Source organism: Bombina bombina, chromosome 1 (genome assembly GCF_027579735.1).
Source record: "Bombina bombina isolate aBomBom1 chromosome 1, aBomBom1.pri, whole genome shotgun sequence".
Lineage (NCBI taxonomy): Eukaryota > Metazoa > Chordata > Amphibia > Anura > Bombinatoridae > Bombina > Bombina bombina.
The window spans coordinates 436,150,007-436,172,652 of record NC_069499.1 but is presented as its reverse complement, the minus strand read 5'-3'; the positions used below and the strand labels follow the sequence as shown (position 1 = coordinate 436,172,652).

At 34.8% G+C, this 22,646-nt stretch overlaps 1 protein-coding gene across 9 annotated transcripts in view; it reads left to right on the top strand.

Moving 5' to 3' along the window:
* The window catches only part of LOC128638134 (sodium channel protein type 2 subunit alpha-like), a 189,306-nt gene that overhangs the window by 3,986 nt on the left and 162,674 nt on the right, over positions 1-22,646 (top strand). For all 9 annotated transcript variants that reach the window (XM_053690036.1, XM_053690021.1, XM_053690028.1 and 6 more), the window contains exons 3-4: positions 2,890-2,979; positions 5,341-5,469. In XM_053690036.1, the coding sequence (XP_053546011.1) occupies positions 2,890-2,979; positions 5,341-5,469 (219 nt within the window). The remainder of the gene's footprint in view (positions 1-2,889; positions 2,980-5,340; positions 5,470-22,646) is intronic.

The following is a 22,646-nucleotide window of genomic DNA, read 5'->3' as shown; positions in this document are numbered from 1 at the left end:
AGTGTCCATTTCTAGCTCTGAAAATTAGAAAATCTACAATTTTCAGAGCTTAAATGCAAGCAAAGAGGGCAAAATAAATATTGAAAATATATTTCAAAGTTTTTTTAGTATGCATAATTAAACATTGTATATTAAACTCTCAAAGTGTTTTTCTGTCCCTTTAAAACCAATTAGGAAAACATATGTAGCAAGGTGAGCCTTGTAAAGTCTGGAAGGTGCTTTTCCAGGTCTGAGAATTAAAAAAGCTACACATTTTATAGATAAATTGCATGAAACTGGAACAAAATAAATGATGAAACTATGCAGTGTGTTTACTATGCATAACTAAACATTTTTTATAAAAATTCAAGGTGTTTATTGTTACTGTCAGGGGTCCTAGAACTTTGTTTCTGTCTCCTAACCTTTTGGATTATTCTTCATATACCTTTATACAAACAACCTTGTCTAGATAATAAAATGTGTTTGCCTGGCTCCTCAATATTCTTTCTGACTCCTATATTTTCAAATAAATGTGTCATTCCATGATCTGTGTGACACAGACAATTAAATATACTCCAACCCCAGCATAGAAACGTATAGGTTTCTTAACAGACACAAAATATTTAGACCAGGAGAAGCAGATTTTGTGTACAATATACATAAACAAACCAGATTATTTATTATTCTCATCGGAAGTCCCAGAAAGTATGTTAGGCTGATCTGTTCTGGACGAAACATATGACATTTCTTTTAGAGGAAAGCTTTGCACTTTGATACATTTAACAAACTTCTTGTATAATCTCATTGGAATGAGCAGTTTTATAGTTAATCCTTAATGATATAACTGGTCTTTCTCCCATCAAACAACTGAATGCTGTTGACTAAAAAGACAAATTAGTAGATGTATTGCCTCCTACCACTGTACCCCTTCCTGAGCTTTGTAGAATAAAAATAAGCCTGTTGTTGACACATGGGTGAAATATTCTGAGTAGCATTTAAGAAGAATATTGCAAAGCTGAACTATTGATTTTTGTCTGTGCTATGTTTTAGAGGAATAAAAAAAAACAGCTTGAAGATTGACATCAAAATAGGGAATTTCCTTTTTAATTAGAGTAGGTTGGTATGTGCATTTGTATTACACATAATAAATATTACAGAACAATTACACAACTAAATGTAAAGGATTTAGAAAGCTTCTTAAATGGCCCTTGCTTGCAGATGTGGCCCTAGCGTTAGTGAAGCCTTAGGCTAAATTCAAATATGAGGCTTCTCTAATGTTTAATATTTAGTTGGTTGTTTTAACAATATGCTAACAGTGGCGTAAAGGGACAGTATACTATAAAACTGTTTTTCCCTTAATGTGTTTCCAATTAGTTTTTTTACCAGCTGCAGAGTATAAAATGTATGAGATTTGCTTTTTTTAAAGCTTATTTGTGTATATGAATTAGCTGATTTTGGAGCCACAACCTAATAAAATGGGTGGAGCTTGTAGGTATAATCAGATCTCATTACTTCATCACATTGTGTACATATAACTGCTTCTTTATCTTATATCTGTCCATAAACCAATCACTAATACTTGGAGAGAACAATGGAAAGTTAAAATTGTATTACCTTATCTCCTCTATAACCCACTGGGAGTGTAATTTATTTTACTGGCTGTGTTAACACAGCTTGGCCTTGAGGCCAAAAACTCTCAGGATGGGTGGAGATACCACAGGCTAAATAATCTATTTCAAATGCAAATATAAGGGTAATGGAAATACTTGCAAACAATTTAATACACTCCAGCAGGTAAAGTGGATCATTGGGAACAAATTAAAGGGGATAACATTTTGAGTAAACTGTCCCTTTAAGTGCTGATATCTCAAGCCTACATATTATACAATCAGGCTTATAATGTACCATTTCAAATGACAAATACATGATAAAACAGTTATTTGCAGTATATATGACTATATACTGTGTGTGTGTGTATGTATATATATATATATATATATATATATATATATATATATATATATATATATATATATATATATATATATATACATACATACATGCATATTCTCATGTGTGCTAGCCCGACATAAAAATTTGAATATTACACATTCCAATGTTCTTCACATAGAAGAATATGTTCTATTTATTCATAAATAAATATTTATATATATATATATCTGAGGGTTTTTGGTACAATATATAGTTTTACCTATAAATAAATATATATATATATATATATATATATATATATATAAAATTATATATAGGTAAAGTTAATTGGAATGTGAAATATTTACCGTAAGAACACAGTATAACACGTATTAAATATGAATATTGCATAAATAAGCTTTTACATTTTTTCATATACATAAATATACATTTTTAGACGTGTATATGTATGTATTTCAATGTTAAAGCCCTTTTTTTCTAACATCTGAGATCTCATATCTTTGAGTCTTTATAACTTTTGTGTGCAATATTTTAATTTAATAATTTGTATTAGATGGTGTTATTGTGAGGATAGCTGCACTTTGTAGTGTATTTTTCATGTGTTTTGTGCAATTTTTACATTTAACCAGAGCTCTGAGGACGCAGTAATCATTCTATCATAAATTGCGATTGTGCTCAATTAATCGCACTTACTTTCAACTCGTAATACCAGCGGTAAACCAACTAGCTCAAACATCTTGTATAAACCCCTTATCACTCGCAAACAAGCGTTAACTTTTAATCTGGCCCACAGTGATTTATCTTATAAATGTACAGTTTCCATTAGCTAATTGAACCCGATATTGAACAAAAAATACAAATAATTAAATATGTATAGGATAAAAAAATGTAATGTTATCAGAATTGCACATTAGGAATGAATACATTGTCTGTTTATTTTCCTTAACTGCAAGTTACATTATTTAGCATGCTCATTATGTTCACTATTTTGACCAACTGTGTGTTCATGACCATGAGCAACCCTCCGGAATGGACAAAGAATGTAGAGTAAGTATATTTTATTTATTTATTATCCTTTAAAACTGGACAATGTTTAATCATATCTTTACTGCTTCATGTCTAAAATTGGTATAACCTTCAATATTCAACAGTTTGAGAATAAAACCAGTCACTTAGAGATAGATGAAGAGGAGATCCCCCTGAGAATTCTATTTTTATTAACTTAAGTGCACTTTGTCATTTAATTCCAGTTGCATTCTGCTTTGTGTCAGCTTACAGAATAGGCTGTGACTAAAAGAGTAGGAAGTGATTCAATAAAGTTTTTTACCCTTCAAAGCCTGCTCAATGCCAAATGTCAATGTTGTGCTAAACTATTACATTAAGCTGGTAGATAAAGAGATGCACTTCATTTTGTTATTACTTCTGTAGGAAGACACTGTCTTTGAAATAGCAGAGCCCCTTAACCTCTACCTTTTAAATTCTAGTATTTAATATATACAAATTTCCCACACATTTACTTATGTCAGTGTCTCATTTTTTGTGTTAAGAAATTAAAGGGACACTGAAACCAATTTTTTTCTTTTGTGATTCATATAGAGCATGCAATTTTAAGCAACTTTCTAATTTACTCCTATTATCAATTTTTTCTTCATTCTCTTGCTTTCTTTATTTGAAATAGAAGGCATCTAAGCTAAGGAGCCAGCCAATATGTGGTTCAGAACCATGGACAGCACTTGGTTATTGGTGCTGTCCAATCAGCAAGGACAACCCAGGTTGATCACCAAAAATGGGCTGGCATCTAAACTTAAATTCTTGCTTTTCAAATAAAGATACACAGAGAATGAAGAAAATGTGATAATAGGAGTAAATTAGAAAGTTGCTTAAAATTACATGCTCTATCTGAATCATGAAAGAAAAAAATTGGGTACAGTGGGTACAGCGTATCATGTCCGCCAGACATTTCTGAATGGTACTTTGTAATCAAAACAACAGTGGCAATTTACATGTACTCATTAAAGTCTTTTTATATGCTTAGTTTATATCAGCAGTTAATCACCAATAGATTTACATGCAAAATACATTTTAAAAGACATACTCTAACTCACAAAGCTTTTAAACTTAGAGCTAAAATCCCTCTCAGGAGTCACAACCTTTTTCTGCTGCTAAGCATAAAACAGCCAATCATTGGTTGGTATTTGGGTATGCAATACTGATCAGTTCACCATCTATTTCCTTTCCCAGAGAAGAACCTTAGCTATGTTTTTTTTTCTTCAATATCTTTGTGGGGGGTTAAACACATATAGCAAGCAAGAGATACTAATGCAAAAATGATATGGACTATCAAATGAAATAAAGCATGTTATGTTTGCAGTTGAATATCCCTTTAAAGCTGTCATTTCATTATGAACACAATACATAGGATCTTGCATAATGTAATTGAAAAACGCTATATTTAGTTTATTTATAGTATTATAGTTTCAATGGCCACCGCTGTTGGTTGAATGATCAATGTTTTTTATTGAAATACAAATATTGATATTACCTGAAAAACATTACCGTTATTATTAGCGGTACAATAATTGCTGTTACCATGCATTGATTATTAATGCAAATAAGTACTGGAATTCTCATGAGTTTCACAAAAGTTTTACTATAATTGGTAGCATGTACACTGAAGGAGCAAAGCCTATCTAACTTAAAGGGATATGAAACCCAATTTTTTTCTTTCATGATTCAGATAGAGCATTCAATTTGAAACAACTAGTATACTTTTGTTATAAAAATGTTTTCGTTCTCTTGGTATCTTTATTTAAAAAAAAACAAAAATCTAGAATGTAAGCTTAGGAGCCAAACTATTTTTGGTTCAGAACCTGGGTAGTGCTTGCTGATTGGTGGCTAAATGTATCCACCAATCAGCAAGCGGCTACCCAGGTGCTAAACCAATAATGGGCAGGCTCCTAAGCTTACATTCCTGCTTTTTAAAATAAAGATACCAAGAGAACGAAGAAAAATTGAAAATAGGAGTAAATTAGAAAGTTGCTTAAAAAGGTATGCTCCATCTAAATCATGAAAGAAAATATATGGGTTTCATATCCTTTAAAAATATTTGTAGGACAACTATAGAAACATTTAAACATGGTCATTATATTGTATAGACATTACTATAATCCCAATTGAAAAGGCCTTATTTGTGCACCTGTCCTGAATGATCTAATTAGAGAGTAATTAAGTGGTTTCTAAAGTTTTAGAGAAATTAGACTTACACTAATGTTCTATACATAAACTGGGTTACACCATTCTATACACAAGCTTTTGTTTACAATGACAGTATGTTCTCCTTAGTTTAGTTATCTGATGCATGTGACAGCAATATGGCGCAATTAATAATATCTGGCATTATTTCTGCAGGTACACATTCACAGGAATTTATACATTTGAATCACTCATAAAAATTCTTGCAAGAGGTTTCTGTTTAGAAAGATTTACCTTTCTGCGAGACCCATGGAACTGGCTGGATTTCAGTGTAATCTTAATGGCGTAAGTATCAAAAAGCTTTATTTTACAACACTGTGAAATAAAATGAAGGCAGCTATGCACTCATCTCCCAAAACAATTTTCACATGGCTTTATTTACCTGATGCATGATTGTACAAGCTTAAATTAGGAGCACAACAGATCTTTTCATGCATTGACCTTGGAGCTAGTAGAGTACTAACTAATGGATAAAAAGATAATAAACCCCTCTTGGTTTCATGTAAAAATTGTGCTTTGCCTTACTGTCCCGGGAAGGCCAAAAATCACATTCTGTAACCTGCAAATATTGCAAATCATATAGCTGCTTTAAGCAATTTGCAGCATTTTAAAAACCTGGGTGACCGATTTTGTTTCTTGCCCTTTTTTAGGGAGAGTGAGACAAAGAACGATTTTTACCCATAAGCAAGAGGTGTTTAATGTCCGTTAAGGAGAACAATTTGCGTGCTGATGATGTTGCTTATAGATGGTGATTCCTTTTAGTCATGCAAAATATTTTAGTTGAAATATTTATACGTTCAGGTGGTTACTGCAGCATTTGGGAAGTTGCATATTGCCTGAACTGACTGGTACAATTCCATTGCCTCACACATTGTGATTTTGTTACAAAATATAAATATAGGTAATCCACCATTGTTATTGTAGTCCATTTTATTCAGAGTCTTGGTGTATGATTATATTTTAAAAAAATAATTCAGCCTCATTTTACTTAGCAAACAGTAAGTACATCATTGGTCATTCATTCAAAGCAACTAGAGACAGCAGGGACATTGAACAACAGTTGTTGTTTCTATTTCCACAAAGGAAAGATACTTTTATAAAGGCAAGTTTATTGTTTCACGTGATATAAGCAATTGCACTGAGAAACAAAAATGAGTCTGCCCTGCACTAAAACCACACCGTTTATATACATTTACAGAGCACACTAGAGCGCTTACACACAGCCTTTTATGGCTACATCATACACTTAAAAATAACATACATTTATACATATCTTGCTATATGAGTGTCTGCTTACAATACCAGAATGTCCTTACAAGCCATGTCAAACATTCCAGTATTGACACCTGCCTTCTGTATTATAAAAATAAAAATCTACCAACTGTTAATAGATCAAGAATACATTAAGAATTTCACACTAAAAGAAATAAATCAGCAATTCCCCACTCTGAAGTATTCCTACTCGGAATAGCTTCCTTCCACAAAGGGCATTGGCACTAACCTCAGCAATTAACCCTATAACAGTAACACCTTGTTAAGTATTATTTGAACATAGTGGAAATTCAACTTTGGGTATTTTTCTATCAGACAAACATGTTTACAACAAAAAAATAAATTAGATTTCATCTATGAAGGTTGGAAGAAATAGACTTTCCATTGATAATGTCCACAAAAAAAGGTTAAAGGAACATGGAAGTCAAAATTAAATATCCATGGTTGAGATAGAGTTTGAAAAGTTAAAGAAGTTACAAATTTACATCTACCAGCAAATGATGCCCCCCCCCCCACTGTTGTCCTGTATTGAAACTTAGCTATTTTCCATGAGAGCATACTGTGATAGGCTTTGGAGTGTGCATGTGTCTTGAGCACTATATAACAGTAGTTTTTGCAATGTTACACATATAGTGATCAGGTCACTTGTACACTTTCATGAGGAGGAGCTAAGTTTAATAAAGGATAGAAAGAGAGAGAAGTAAATCTGCTATTATAAATACATTGGAAAGTTTGTGAGGGTTTTTTTACATTGTACTTTCTATCTGAATGATGAAAGTTTAATATTGATTTCCATGTTACATTAATATTTTAGAAACAATTAGGTGCAGGAAGAGTGTCCCTTAGCAGTGGGACTGTTGGTATGCTTATTAAAGGGATACTGAACCCAATTTTTTTTTCTTCCATGATTCAGATAGAGTATGCAATTCTAATTTACTCCTATTATCAATGTTTATTTGTTCTTTTGCTATCTTTATTTGAAAAAGCAGGAATGTAATCTTACGAGCAAGCCCCTCTTTTGGTTCAGAACACTGGATAGTGCTTGCTGATTGGTGGCTGCATTCAGCCACCATTCAGCAAGTGCTACCCAGGTGCTGAATCAAAGATGTGCCAGCAACTAAGCTTGCATTCTCGTTTTTTCAAATAAAGATACTAAGAGAACGAAGAAAAATGAATAATAGAAGTAAATTAGAATGTTGCTAAAAATTGCATGCTTTATCTGAATCATGAAAAAAATTTTGGTTTCAGTGTCCCTTTAAGTCCTAAATAGGATTAAAATGTGGCTTTGAAGAAAGTGGTATAATGAGGGGATTAGGAAAAGGTTAGGATCTAATTAATGATAGAAAACACAGGTACTAGAAATATATTAGTGCTATATGAAGCTGAGCCTCTTACTATACAGATTAGGTAGCATTTGAACATGTTAAGAAATAATTCTTTATTTTATGGGTGCTATATAGAAGATTGTTCAAATTTACTGCAATTCCTTTTAAAAAAAATCTAATATATGACATTTAACCAGTATATCTTTTGTTTGGTTACATGTTTGCTAATATGTTCCACATAATTGATATTATAATTACAGCACATAAAAAATCTACAATTTTTTGTCTTCTTTGAAAAAATATAGGGTTTCAAAAGTTTTCTCCTCTTGGCAAAAAGGCTCACCAACTGTAACCAACTCCCTTTTCTATAGGATCAGTAAATTAATTGTTAATTCTCTTTGGTGCCAACATCAATGTAGCCATGTAATAGGGTAACTTATTTATACCTATTCACTTATTCATTACATTTTGCTCGTCAAATCATATAGGGGAAACTAAAAGTAAGTTGAAGGCTTAGTTGTTTCTAATGTTTTTTTCAAACATTTAAGATTAGTTAAATGAGTATTTGGCCAGAAAAGTTGGAATAATGCATTGTATGCCCTGATGCTCAGTAAGTATGCTGCCCCCTAATATTGGTATAATGCATATGGGTTCATATAAAAAAATGTTCTCTTCTAGCGCCTACCTCATTCTGCCCAGCATTCTTACACAATTTGAACATGTTCTTTGGATTGTACAAAATATTATAGTCCCATATATCTTTAATTCCCACTAGCATCTATATAACATAAGGGTTCATAAACATTATAAGTATACTGAAAAAGTCAAGTGGCTGGTACTTATGAAATTATTATTTATTGTATATATTATTTATTTCCAGTGGCTGAAATATATAAACAATACTAGTCATAGCACACAATGAACACATTTTGTGCTTTCTATCCTATTCATTATTTAAATGCACAGTACTATATTTTAGTCAATGCTTTGCAGTAATAAGTAAACGTTTAATCAAATATAATTTTTTTAAATCATTACTTTAAAGGGATATGAAACCCAAACATTTTCTTTTATGATTCAGACAAAGCATACATTTAAAAAAAAAAACGTTTTCGATTGACTTCTTATTATCAAGTTTCTTTCGTTCTTATGGTATTCTTTGTTGAAGAGATATCTAGATAGGTAGTGTGCATGTCAGGAACACTACATGGCAGGAAAAAGTGCTGCCATTTAGTACTCTTGAAAATGTTTAACATTCTTGCAAAACTGCTGTATGTTCATGCTGCTGTGCTTACCTAGCTGCTCTTCAAGAAAGGTTAGCGAGAGAACAAAGATAATTTGATAATAGGAATACATGGTAAAGCTGTTTAAAATGACATGCTCTATCTGAATCATGAAAGAAAAATGTTGTGTTTCATGTCTCTAACTTAAAGGGACACTGAACCCACATTTTTTTTTTTCTTTCGTGATTCAGATAGAGCATGCAATTTTAAGCAACTTTCTAATTTACTCCTATTATCAAATCTTCATTCTCTTGCTATCTTTATATGAAAAAGAAGGCATCTAAGCTAATTTTTGATTTAGGACCCTGGACAGCACTTGTTTATTGGTGGGTGAATTTATCCACCAATGGTCAAGAACAACCCAGGTTGTTCACCAAAAATGGGCCGGCATCTAAACTTACATTCTTGCTTTTCAAATAAAGATACAAAGAGATTGAAGAAAATTTGCTAATAAGAGTAAATTAGAAAGTTGCTTAAAATTGCATGCTCTATCTGAATCACGAAAGAAAGAAAAATGTGGGCTCAGTGTCCCTTTAAAGCTTGATACTTGCATGGCAGAATTATATCGGGCATATTAATACATAGGTTTTTGTGAATGTATATTTATCCTCCTTTTTCTCTCTTACATTGCCATTAAAATGTAATAAAATATGCAGACTGTTGTTTGAAATGCTATCTTAATTAGATTTTTGCTTTATAAATTCAAATATGCCTATCTTTATTACAACTTTGGTACGGTTAATTCTAAATGTTTTATTTAACATTTCATTTAAAACTTTAGATTATTTCTAAGTGCCTACTGTGATTCTCATAGCAGAAAGAGGCATATTTTCTTTACTCAGCAGGAAAAAAATTAGTTCCAAATTTGTATTTCCACTATCTTTGATACAATTATATGAATCTATAAATTATATAAATACAGTGAAAATGTTGGTGTGCGAAAAATTCTACAATTGCTTAAAAAAAGCTTTAGACACATCGGTGTTGTCATTTGGTATTTAGCACATATTATATTGACATTAATTCTTGCTCCCTAGACTTTTCTTTTAATTGAATGCCCAGTATAAAGTTGTCACCGTTTTCCTAACCATTTTTAAATACATACCAAACATGACATTTAACCTCACCCAATTGCAGCACCCATAAATATATTGTAACAGAAGATTGTTACTAAATTGTTAAAAATTAGATTGTTATAATTTTTGATCTTTGAAGTCCTGTAAAAGCCAAAATGCTGTATCAACTCTGTTGGTGAATACTTGGGGGTCGATCTGATATAAAGCGTCGCCCGCAAAAGCCGGCGACGCCAATATTTGCGCGGATTTGGTATCACATATACGGCGTAACCTAGAAGTTACGCGCGTATATTTCTGCCGTCGCCCGCAGTTTTTTGGGCCATAGGCAGGTATACCAAACCCGCGCAGTTTGGTATCCAATATGCAGCGTAAGGACTTACGTGGCGAAAATGGAGAAAACTTACTCCATTTTCACCTCGCCACAAAAAGCAGCCGTAAGAAGCCTTACGCTGACTATTGGAGCCCCGTAACTCCCTAAACTAACTAGAAAATAAACCTAACACCTAACGCATGCGCAATGTCTATCTACCTGTCAACCGCGATCCCCCCCCCCCCCCCCGAAATCCCTAATAAAGTTATTACCCCCCTAAACCGCCGCTCCCGGACCCCGCCGCCATCTACATAAACTAACCCCCTACTGTGAGCCTCTAAAACCGCCGCCATCTACCTTATCTATCCCCTAATCTGACCCCTTACACCGCCGCCACCTATATAAAAATGATTAACCCCTAATGTAAGCCCCTTACACCGCCGCCATCTCTATTAAAATGATTAACCCCTAATTTAATCTACCTACCCCCGCCGCCAGCTATATTATCTATATTAACCCTAAGTATATTATAGTTAATATAGGTATTACATTATATATATTAACTATATTAACCCTAATTATATTAGGGTTAATATAGTTAATATAGTTACTATAGTATTTATATTAACTATATTAACTCTATCTAACCCTAACACCCCTAACTAAATTCTTATTAAATTAATCTAATTCATTTATAAACTAAAATGTTCCTATTTAAATCTAAATACTTACCTATAAAATAAACCCTAAGATAGCTACAATATAATTAATAATTACATTGTAGCTATGTTAGGGTTAATATTTATTTTACAGGTAAATTGTTAATTATTTTAACTAGGTATAATAGCTATTAAATAGTTATTAACTATTTAATATCTACCTAGTTAAAATAATTACCCAATTACCTGTAAAATAAATCCTAACCTAAGTTACAAATACACCTACACTATCAATAAATTAAATAAACTACAAACATCTATCTAAAAATACAATTAAATTAACTAAACTAAATTACAAAAAAAAAACACTAAATTACAAAAAATAAAAAAAAGATTACAAGATATTTAAGCTAATTACACCTATTCTAAGCCCCCTAATAAAATAATAAACCCCCAAAATAAAAAAAATTCCCTGCCCTATTCTAAATTCAACAAATTTCAAAGCTCTTTACCTTACCAGCCCTTAAAAGGGCCTTTTGTGGGGCATGCCCCAAAGAATTCAGCTCTTTTGCATACAAGAAATACAATACCCCCCCCCCCATTACAACCCACCACCCACATACCCCTATTCTAAACCCACCCAAACCCCCCTTAAAAAAGCCTAACACTACCCCCCTGAAGATCTCCCTACCTTGTCTTCACCACACCGGGCCGAACTCCTGATCCGATCCGGGCGATGTCTTCCTCCAAGCGGCAAAGAAGAATTCTTCCTCCGGCGATGTCTTCCTCCAAGCGGCAAAGAAGAATTCTTCCTCCGGCGACGTCTTCCTCCAAGCGGCAGCAAAGTCTTCATTCTTCCGGCGGCATCTTCAATCTTCTTTCTTCGCTCCGCCGCCGCGGAGCATCCATCCCGGCCGACTGCTGAACTTGGAATGATGTACCTTTAAATGACGTCATCCAAGATGGCGTCCGCCGAATTCCGATTGGCTGATAGGATTCTATCAGCCAATCGGAATTAAGTTAAAAAAATCTGATTGGCTGATTGAATCAGCCAATCAGATTCAAGTTCAATCCGATTGGCTGATCCAATCAGCCAATCAGATTGAGCTCGCATTCTATTGGCTGATCGGAACAGCCAATAGAATGCGAGCTCAATCTGATTGGCTGATTGGATCAGCCAATCGGATTGAACTTGAATCTGATTGGCTGATTCAATCAGCCAATCAGATTTTTTTAACTTAATTCCGATTGGCTGATAGAATCCTATCAGCCAATCGGAATTCGGTGGACGCCATCTTGGATGACGTCATTTAAAGGTACATCATTCCAAGTTCAGCAGTCGGCCGGGATGGATGCTCCGTGGCGGCGGAGCGAAGAAAGAAGATTGAAGATGCCGCCGGAAGAATGAAGACTTTGCTGCCACTTGGAGGAAGACGTCGCCGGAGGAAGAATTCTTCTTTGCCGCTTGGAGGAAGACATCGCCGGAGGAAGAATTCTTCTTTGCCGCTTGGAGGAAGACATCGCCCGGATCGGATCAGGAGTTCGGCCCGGTGTGGTGAAGACAAGGTAGGGAGATCTTCAGGGGGGTAGTGTTAGGCTTTTTTAAGGGGGGTTTGGGTGGGTTTAGAATAGGGGTATGTGGGTGGTGGGTTGTAATGGGGGGGGGGGGTATTGTATTTCTTGTATGCAAAAGAGCTGAATTCTTTGGGGCATGCCCCACAAAAGGCCCTTTTAAGGGCTGGTAAGGTAAAGAGCTTTGAAATTTGTTGAATTTAGAATAGGGCAGGGAATTTTTTTTATTTTGGGGGTTTATTATTTTATTAGGGGGCTTAGAATAGGTGTAATTAGCTTAAATATCTTGTAATCTTTTTTTTATTTTTTGTAATTTAGTGTTTGTTTTTTTTTGTAATTTAGTTTAGTTAATTTAATTGTATTTTTAGATAGATGTTTGTAGTTTATTTAATTTATTGATAGTGTAGGTGTATTTGTAACTTAGGTTAGGATTTATTTTACAGGTAATTGGGTAATTATTTTAACTAGGTAGATATTAAATAGTTAATAACTATTTAATATCTATTATACCTAGTTAAAATAATTAACTATTTACCTGTAAAATAAATATTAACCCTAACATAGCTACAATGTAATTATTAATTATATTGTAGCTATCTTATGGTTTATTTTATAGGTAAGTATTTAGATTTAAATAGGAATATTTTAGTTTATAAATGAATTAGATTAATTTAATATAAATTTAGTTAGGGTTAGATAGAGTTAATATAGTTAATATAAATACTATAGTAACTATATTAACTATATTTACCCTAATATAATTAGGGTTAATATAGTTAATATATATAATGTAATACCTATATTAACTATAATATACTTAGGGTTAATATAGATAATATAGCTGGCGGCAGGGTAGGTAGATTAAATTAGGGGTTAATCATTTTAATAGAGATGGCGGCGGTGTAAGGGGCTTAGATTAGGGGTTAATAATTTTAATATAGATGGCGGCGGTGTTAAGGGCTCACTTTAGGGGGTTATAGATATAATATAGCTGGCGGCGGGGTACGGGAGCGGCGGTTTAGGGGTTAATAACTTTATTAGGTTGCGGCGGGGTAAAGGAGCGGCGGTTTAGGGGTTAATAGCTTTTTTATTGTTAGGCTAGTGAGGGGGGATAGCGGATAGAGGGTTAGACAGTGCGGGCTATGTTAGGGAGGCGTGTTAGACAGTGCGGGCTATGTTAGGGAGGCGTGTTAGACAGTGCGGGTGTTTTAGACTTTAGTCAGGTTTTATAGGCGCCGGCAGATTCTAACGTGGCGCAAGTCACTGGCGACGCCAGAAATTTGTACTTACGCAGATTTCTGGACATCGCTGGTTTGTGAGACTTACGGCACGTTAGCATCTGACGGCGACCTATATGGGATGGCTCGAGTTGCGAGCTGAAACTGCGGGCGACGCCGGTTCCCTCGCTTGCGCCGCAAACTGCGATCGATATCGGATCGCGCCCTTGAAGTCTGTTTTATTTTTATTCTGTTCTATAATGTCCTCTTTTTATGCTGAAACCAGAAAGTTCTATATAACATTTCAGCATCTTCCAGAAAACTGAATAACTCTGTACTATGGACCCATTACACTTATACAGCTTTTGTTTTTCTGTAAAAAGAATGTGCTTTGTCCCATGCACCATAGAGAGGCAAAATCACAAAATCTTTAAGCTTTTTAAAATGCTGAATTTTTCATAAACCAGCTTTTTTAGTATTCAGCATTTGCTGGTTACAGAATTTGTTGACCTCTCTAGAGTGTGGGACTAGCACAATTTTCACAAAAAAAGTAACAAGTGTTTAATGTGATTTTATAAAACACTTATATTTAGACGTAATACTTAAGAAACAAAAAGCACTGCATTTTACAGCGTTATTTTGTATTGAGCTTGAGGGCAACTTTTAACTCCCCACTTGCAATATGAGAGCAGAATGAGCATTCTAATAGTGCACACTGTGCTAAGTATTAAAAGTATATTGTGTGCTAAAAAAGTTTTGCCAGCATTTTAAATCTTTGGTTAAAATGTTTAACTATGGACTTGTAATACCAGAATGTGTGTTATTCTTTGCATGAGACTGAGCATAAGATAACGCACCCTGCAATATTGATTGCGCTCCACTTGTATTCTAGCCTTGTATGTTTTAAAATGATTATAGCTACAAGGTTACACTTATGTATGTATGTATGTATATATATATATATATATATATATATATATATATATATATATATACACACACACAGTACTTCTTTTCACAATATAAGCTTTACAAACAGACCTTAAGATATTTCAAATTTAAAGCAAATATTCATCTATAAATCATAAATAATGATTGAATTGAAAAACACGTTTCCAAAATCTTTAAAACCTTTTTTTAATATCTTAAACAAATGGACACACCAAAATAGTGTTAAATCAACAGCTGTTTTCTTACTCTACTCCTGGAGAATACATCTCAGTTTGCTTTTGTCTATATTAAAGGGACAGTCAACACCAGAATTGTTGTTGGTTAAATAGAGAGATAATCCCTTTATTACTCATTCCACAGTTTTGCATAACCAACACAGTTATATTAATATACTTTTTACTTCTGTGACTAACTTGTATCTAATCATCTTCTGACCGCCCCTAATCACATGACTTTTAGTTATTATCTATTGACTTACATTTTAGCCAATTAGTGCAGTGTCTGCCACTAGCCACGGGCGTGATTACAATGTTATCTATATGGCCTACATGAACTAGCTCTCCCCTGCTGTGAAAAGCTAATAAAAAAGAGGCGGCCTTCAAGGGCTTAAAAATTATCATATGAGCCTTTCTAGGTTTGCTTTCAACTAGAATACCAAGAGAACAAAGCAAAATTGTTGATAAAAGTAAAATGGAAAGTTGTTTAAAAATGGCATGCCCTATTTGAAAAATTAAAGTTTGTTTTGGACTTGACTGTCCCTTTAACAGCATAACAAATAACAGTCTCACTTTAGACCATGTTATTATTCAGAGTTATCTTTATTATGCTGTTATTCTCAAACAGTGAATCCATACAAAGGTAGTTTCATAGCAGAAATTAAGGCAAGATTGAAGAAATCGGATTCAGTAACTGTCTTCCACCAATGGTTAAACTTTAGGACTAGTGATTGTGTTGCATTGGTGTTGCACAAACATCCTTTTATGGGCAGATCAAACCAGAGATCCCATAAGAAAAACATTTGTTTTAAACCAGCCCTCTGACTGAGTTTGAAATGAGGACATGACATTTGTGCATTAATGTATTTACCAATATTGACTACAGCCCATTAATCTTTCAGATTCTATAGAGCTTTTTCACTTATTAGCAAAACTGAGTATAGTTTGTCTTTCAAGCCAGTCAGACGCAGTACTTTGTTGGTTTAAGTGTTTGTGCTTGATCTTATTGCACCTGTTTCTTGTTCTGCTTCTTTTGGGTTTTGACTCCAGGCTTATTATCCAAATTTCTTTATTAATAACATGCCCTCACTTTCTTTTCTGTCTCATTTGGGGCCTGATAATAAAAGACTCACCGGCATAGAGAGAAATCTTGCTTAATCTTTGGGGGCTTTTTGTGAGCATTTTATTGTAATGTAGGTGTCTCTCCTTCACATCCAGAGCCCTATATATTGAGATAAACAGCTCTCAAGCTAAAAGTTGCCTTAATAACATTGTTTGAGGGATTTCACTGGACTTAGAAAACTTCTTTGATTATCTTACCAGAGCATAGAACGTTAGATCATCGCGACCTTGGTCTGAATCTCTCTGTTATTCTTTGAGTTTGACAGACTTTTGTTTTCAAGGTTGTATGAATTTAATAAAGTCTATTTGAATGCTGAGGTACACTGCAGCCCATAGTGAAGTTGCTCACCTTTCAGAGATCCAGGTTTTCTATTCTTGTCCTACTGTTCCTCTGTTTTGCTCAATGCCAATAGTATGTGTCTATTTGTAATGAAGTTCTCTGTGTGTACATATCTAAGTCTGATGTAGTCTCACATCAGCCATGAACTCCAAGACTACAGAGCCAGTGATTACATGAGTCCAGTATTCTTCCATTTCCCTCAGTTCCAAGCTGCAGTTAATATTACTCCCTTAGTCTTTCTATTTTATCTCTGGTCTACTCCAAGCTATGGCTTCTGTTGCAGCCAGGGTCCTCTTGTTCCAGGTTTGCTCTTCTCCAAGGATCAATTATTGCTTTTATCCCAAGACCTCTTATTCTGAACACTAGCTTAATTGCATTACAATTCATCTTTTGTCTTTTTTCATTTTTTTGGAGGCAACCAATCAAAAGCCATATCATCAAAGACAGTATTCAAAGCTTTGAGTGTTCTCTCTGCCTTCTCTTGCTTGATGCCTAGGGATAAGCCAAGGATTACCAATAATGTACAGTAGCACTACCAATGTACCACAGAGAGGTATTGCCATACAAGAGCAGTAGTTCATTGGAAAAGTGTAAATCACAACTGCACATAATTAGTAGTGCTACTGCAGATGTATGATGCCCTTTGGACAATGCTTTACGCAATAAACAAGAGAAAAACCTTTATGTACAGTATACTGCAATTGAGAATCCTTTATCAGACAGATCCTCTAAAGAAAAAAAAAATCGGACATAAACCTGCAGAAGAGTACGTTTATTTTTTTTTTATAGTTTGCAAAAGAAGAATGCATATTTTGTAAATATTCCTCTCTAATTCTTCACATTAACCAAAGGGAAGTTGGTTTCTTCATGTAGATTATGCTGTTATTGAAGAAGGGTATTCTTTGAGTGCAGTGCACCTATTTACTGAAATTATAAATGCACTGTACATAGACTGTGTTTACTGAATGTGACCATATCCCCATACTGGTGATAGTTTATATCTTTTAGAATTAGCTTTCATTTTTTCTTTAATGATTTAGATAAAGCATGCAATTTTAAGCAACTTTCTAATTTACTCCTACAATCAATTTGTATTAGTTCTCTTGCTATCTTTATTTAAAAAGTAGGAATTTAAAGCTTAGGAGCCAGCCCATTTTAGGTTCAGCACCATGGATAGCACTTGCTTATTGGTTGATACAGTTAACAAACCAATAAGCAAGCATAACCCAGGTTCTTAACCAAAAATGGGCCGGCTTTAAGCTTTACATTGCTGCTTTTCAAATAAAGATAGCATGAGAACAAAGAAAAATTGATACTAGGAGTAAATTAAAAAGTTGCATGCTCTATCTGAATCATTAAAGAAAAAAAATGGGTTTAGTGTCCCTTTAATGTTAAAATGCGTTATATACAAATGTAGCACAGTTTGTGAACCATTGGGGCCCATTTATCAAATGTCTGTCGGACCTGATCCGATAGTGCGGATCAGGTCCGACAGACATCACTGAATGCGGAGAGCAATACGCTCTCCGTATTCAGCATTGCACCAGCAGCTCTTGTGAGCTGCTGGTGCAACGCCGCCCCCTGCAGATTCGCGGCCAATCGGCCGCGAGCAGGGGGGTGTCAATCAACCCGATCGTACTCAATTGGGTTGTATTGTAGCGATTGTGTCTTTAGACCGCTGCTCCATAACTTGTGTTTCTGGCGAGTCTTCAGACTCGCCAGAAACACAGGTCCTCAAGCTACATTCGGAGCTTGATAAATGGGCCACATTGTCTTTATACGCTACTTAGTTCACAAAATTCTTGAAGTGCTACATGGATAGATAAAATGGTTTAAGTTTGTTACATGAATTTCAGAATTATATCAGAATTGTGGCCAATCATTGCTACTATTTAGGGCTACAGCTTTCTTTAGTAAGTCATGATGTTGGGTTTACAGTATTCTGTGTATTATTGCCATTACATGATGGGCAAAGTACATTGTAGATTACAACTGTACTGCACAGAAAATACTAAAGTCATAGCATGTGTTCATATAGCAGTGTATTGCTTCATGATGATACAATGCTTGTTCAAGAATGTCACTTGATATCAACTCTGCTTCATCTCATTCCATAAATGTATAACCGCTTCTTCCTACTGCATTGCAAAAGTAGGCCAGAAAGTTTATCTATCCCTCTATATGCATTTTTTACATCTCAGAACATACACATCAGATTATTTTGCACTAGTATTTTTAGAAGCCTGGGCACAATATAATACATGAAAGAAATGTCTCAAAATTGTGTTTAATGTAATGCCTTTCAAAGCTTGGCCGTAAGTCAAAATTGACTCCTGAAAGATGTTTGCACTAATTAAAAAAGTCTAAAAATTATTTACTTTCTAGTTTTCCCTTTTTCCCAAAATTGAAATTGTTCTTTTTTTTGTGGAGCTTTTTTATTTATTATTTTTTTATATTTTTTTTTTATAAATATCAGTATTTCTTAATGCTGACCTAATCACATGAGTAAAATCATTGTTTAAAGCACTGACATATCAGAGTAGCATCATATACATACATACACATACATACACCCATACATACATACACACATATATACCCATCACTAATAAGTAAACATAACAGAACAAGATCTTATAAAAGAATATATGGCTAGATTACGAGTTTTGCGGTAAACTGAAAATGCAGCGTTAACAGGTCCTAACCCTGCCTTTTCACTACCGCTGGTATTACGAGTCTTGCAGGTTTAGGGGCACCGCACACTTTTTTGGCCTTACCGCAAACCAACTTAAGTAAAGTTTGTAAACCCTTTTTTCTATGGGACTTCCATAGCGCTGGTATTACGAGTTTGTCCTGGGAGGCCAAAAAGTGAGCGGTACACCCTACCCCGTAACGCATTCTAAAGTCAGTAGTTATGAGTTTTACACTACAACGCTGTAGCATAAAACTCATCAATAAAGTGCTAAAAGGTACACTAACACCCATAAACTACCTATTAACCCCTAAACCGAGGCCCTCCCGCATCGCAAACACTATAATAAAATGTTTAAACCCTAATCTGCCGCTCCGGACATCGCCGCCACTAGAATAAACATATTAACCCCTAAACCACCGCACTCCCACCTCGCAAACACTAGTTAAATATTATTAACCCCTAATCTGCCTCCCCTTACATCACTTCCACCTACATTATACTTATTAACCCCTAATCTTCTGCTCCGGACATCGCTGCAACCTACATTATATTTATTAACCCCTAATCTGCTGCCCCCAACATTGCCGCCACCTATCTACATTTATTAACCCCTAATCTGCCGTCCCCAACATCGCCGCCACTATTCGAAATTTATTAACCCTTTAAACCTAAGTCTAACCCAAACCCTAACACCCCCTAACTTAAATATAATTTAAATAAATCTAAATAAAATTACTATCATTAACTAAATTATTCCTATTTAAAACTAAATGCTTACCTATGAAATAAACTCTAAGATAACTACAATATAACTAATAGTTACATTGTATCTAGCTTAGGGTTTATTTTTATTTTACAGGCAAGTTTGTATTTATTTTAACTAGGTAGAATAGTTATTAAATATTTATTAACTATTTAATAACTACCTAGCTAAAATAAATACAAATTGACCTGTAAAATAAAACCTAACCTATGTTACAATAACACGTAACACTACACTACAATTAAATAAATTCCCTACATTAAATACAATTAAATTAGCTAAATCACAAAAAAAACCCACTAAATTACAGAAAATTAAAAACAAATTACAAGATCTTTTAACTAATTACACCTAATCTAATAGCCCTATCAAAATACCCCCCCCCCCAAATAAAAAAAAAACCCTAGCCTAAACTAAACTATCAATAGCCCTTAAAAGGGCCTTTTGCGGGGCATTGCCCCAAAGAAATCAGCTCTTTTACCTGTAAAAAAAAATACCAACAACCCCCCCAACAGTAAAACCCACCACCCACACAACCAACCCCCCAAATAAAATATTAACTAATAAAACCTAAGCTCCCCATTGCCCTGAAAAGGGCATTTGTATGGGCATTGCCCTTAAAAGGGCATTTAGCTCTATTGCTGCCCAAAGCCCTAACCTAAAAATAAAACCCACCCAATACACCCTTAAAAATTCCTAACACTAACCACCGAAAATTCACTTAACGGGAGAAGTCTTCATCCAAGCGGCAAGATGTCCTCAACAAAGCTGGCAGAAGTGGTCCTCCAGACGGGCAGGTCTTCATCCAGACGGTATCTTCTATCTTCATCCTTCCGACGCGGAGCGGCTCCATCTTCAAGACATCCGGCGCGGAGCATCCTCTTCAAACAACGGCTTCTTCGTAATGAATATCTCTTTAAGTGACGTCATCCGAGATGGCGTCTCTTAGATTCTGATTGGCCGATAGAATTCTATCAGCCAATCGGAATTAAGGTAGAAAAAATCCTATTGGCTGATGCAATCAGTCAATAGGATTGAACTTCAATCCTATTGGCTGATCCAATCAGGCAATAGGATTGAGCTTGCATTCTATTGGCTGATTGGAACAGCAAATAGAATGTCAGCTCAATCCTATTGGCTGATTGCACCAACCAATAGGATTTTTTCTACCTTAATTCCGATTGGTTGATAGAATTCTATCAGCCAATCGGAATCTAAGGGACGCCATCTTGGATGACGTCACTTAAAGAGATAGTCATTCCGAAGAAGACGTCGATTGAAGAGGATGCTCCGCGCCGGATGTCTTGAAGATGGAGCCTTTCCTCAACGGAAGGATGAAGATAGAAGATGCCATCTGGATGAAGACTTCTGCCCGTCTGGAGGACCACTTCTGCCGGCTTCGTTGAGGACATCTTGCCGCTTGGATGTAGACTTCTCCCGGTAAGTGAAACTTCGGGGTTAGTGTTAGGATTTTTTAAGGGTGTATTGGGTGGGTTTATTTTTTAGGTTAGGGCTTTGGGCTGCAATAGAGCTAAATGCCCTTTTAAGGGCAATGCCCATCCAAATGCCCTTTTCAGGGAAATGGGGAGCTTAGTTTTTTTAGTTAGGATATTATTTGGGGGGTTGGTTGTGTGGGTAGTGGGTTTTACTGTTGGGGGGTTGTTTGTATTTTTTTTTACAGGTAAAAGAGCTGATTTATTTGGGGCAATGCCCCGCAAAAGGCCCTTTTAAGGGTTATTGGTAGATTAGTTTAGGCTAGGGGATTTTTTTATTTTGGGGGGGCTTCTTTTATTTTGATAGGGCTATTAGATTAGGGGTAATTAGTTTAAAGATCTTGTAATTTGCTTTTTATTTTCTGTAATTTAGTGGGGGTTTTGCTAATTTAATTTATTTAATTGTATTTAATGTAGGCAATTTATTTAATTGTAGTGTAGTGTTAGGTGTTAGTGTAACTTAGGTTAGGTTTTATTTTACAGGTAAATGTGTATTTATTTTAGCTAGGTAGTTATTAAATAGTTAATAACTATTTAGTAACTATTCTACCTAGTTAAAATAAATACAGACTTGCCTGTAAAATAAAAATAAACCCTAAGCTAGCTACAATGTAACTATTAGTTATATTGTAGCTAGCTTAGCGTTTATTTTATAGGTAAGTATTTTGTTTTAAATAGGAATAATTTAGTTAATGATAGTAATTTTATTTAGCTTTATTTTAATTATATTTAAGTTAGGGTTAGACTTAGGTTTAGGGGTAATAAATTTAGAATAGTGGCAGCGACGTTGGGGCCGGCAGATTAGGGGTTAATAAATGTAGGTAGGTTTGCGGCGACATTGGGGGAGGGAGATTAGGGGTTAATAAATATAATGTAGGTGTTGGCAATGTTGGGGACAGCAGATTAGGGGTTAATAAGTATAATGTAGGTGCCAGCGATGTCCGGAGCGGCAGATTAGGGGTTAATAAATATAATGTAGGTGGCGGCAATGTCGGGGGCAGCAGATTAGGGGTTAATAAATGTAGGTAGGTTGCGGCGACATTGGGGGAGGGAGATTAGGGGTTAATAAATATAATGTAGGTGTTGGCAATGTTGGGGGCAGCAGATTAGCGGTTAATAAGTATAATGTAGGTGGCGGCGATGTCCAGAGCGGCAGATTAGGGGTTAAT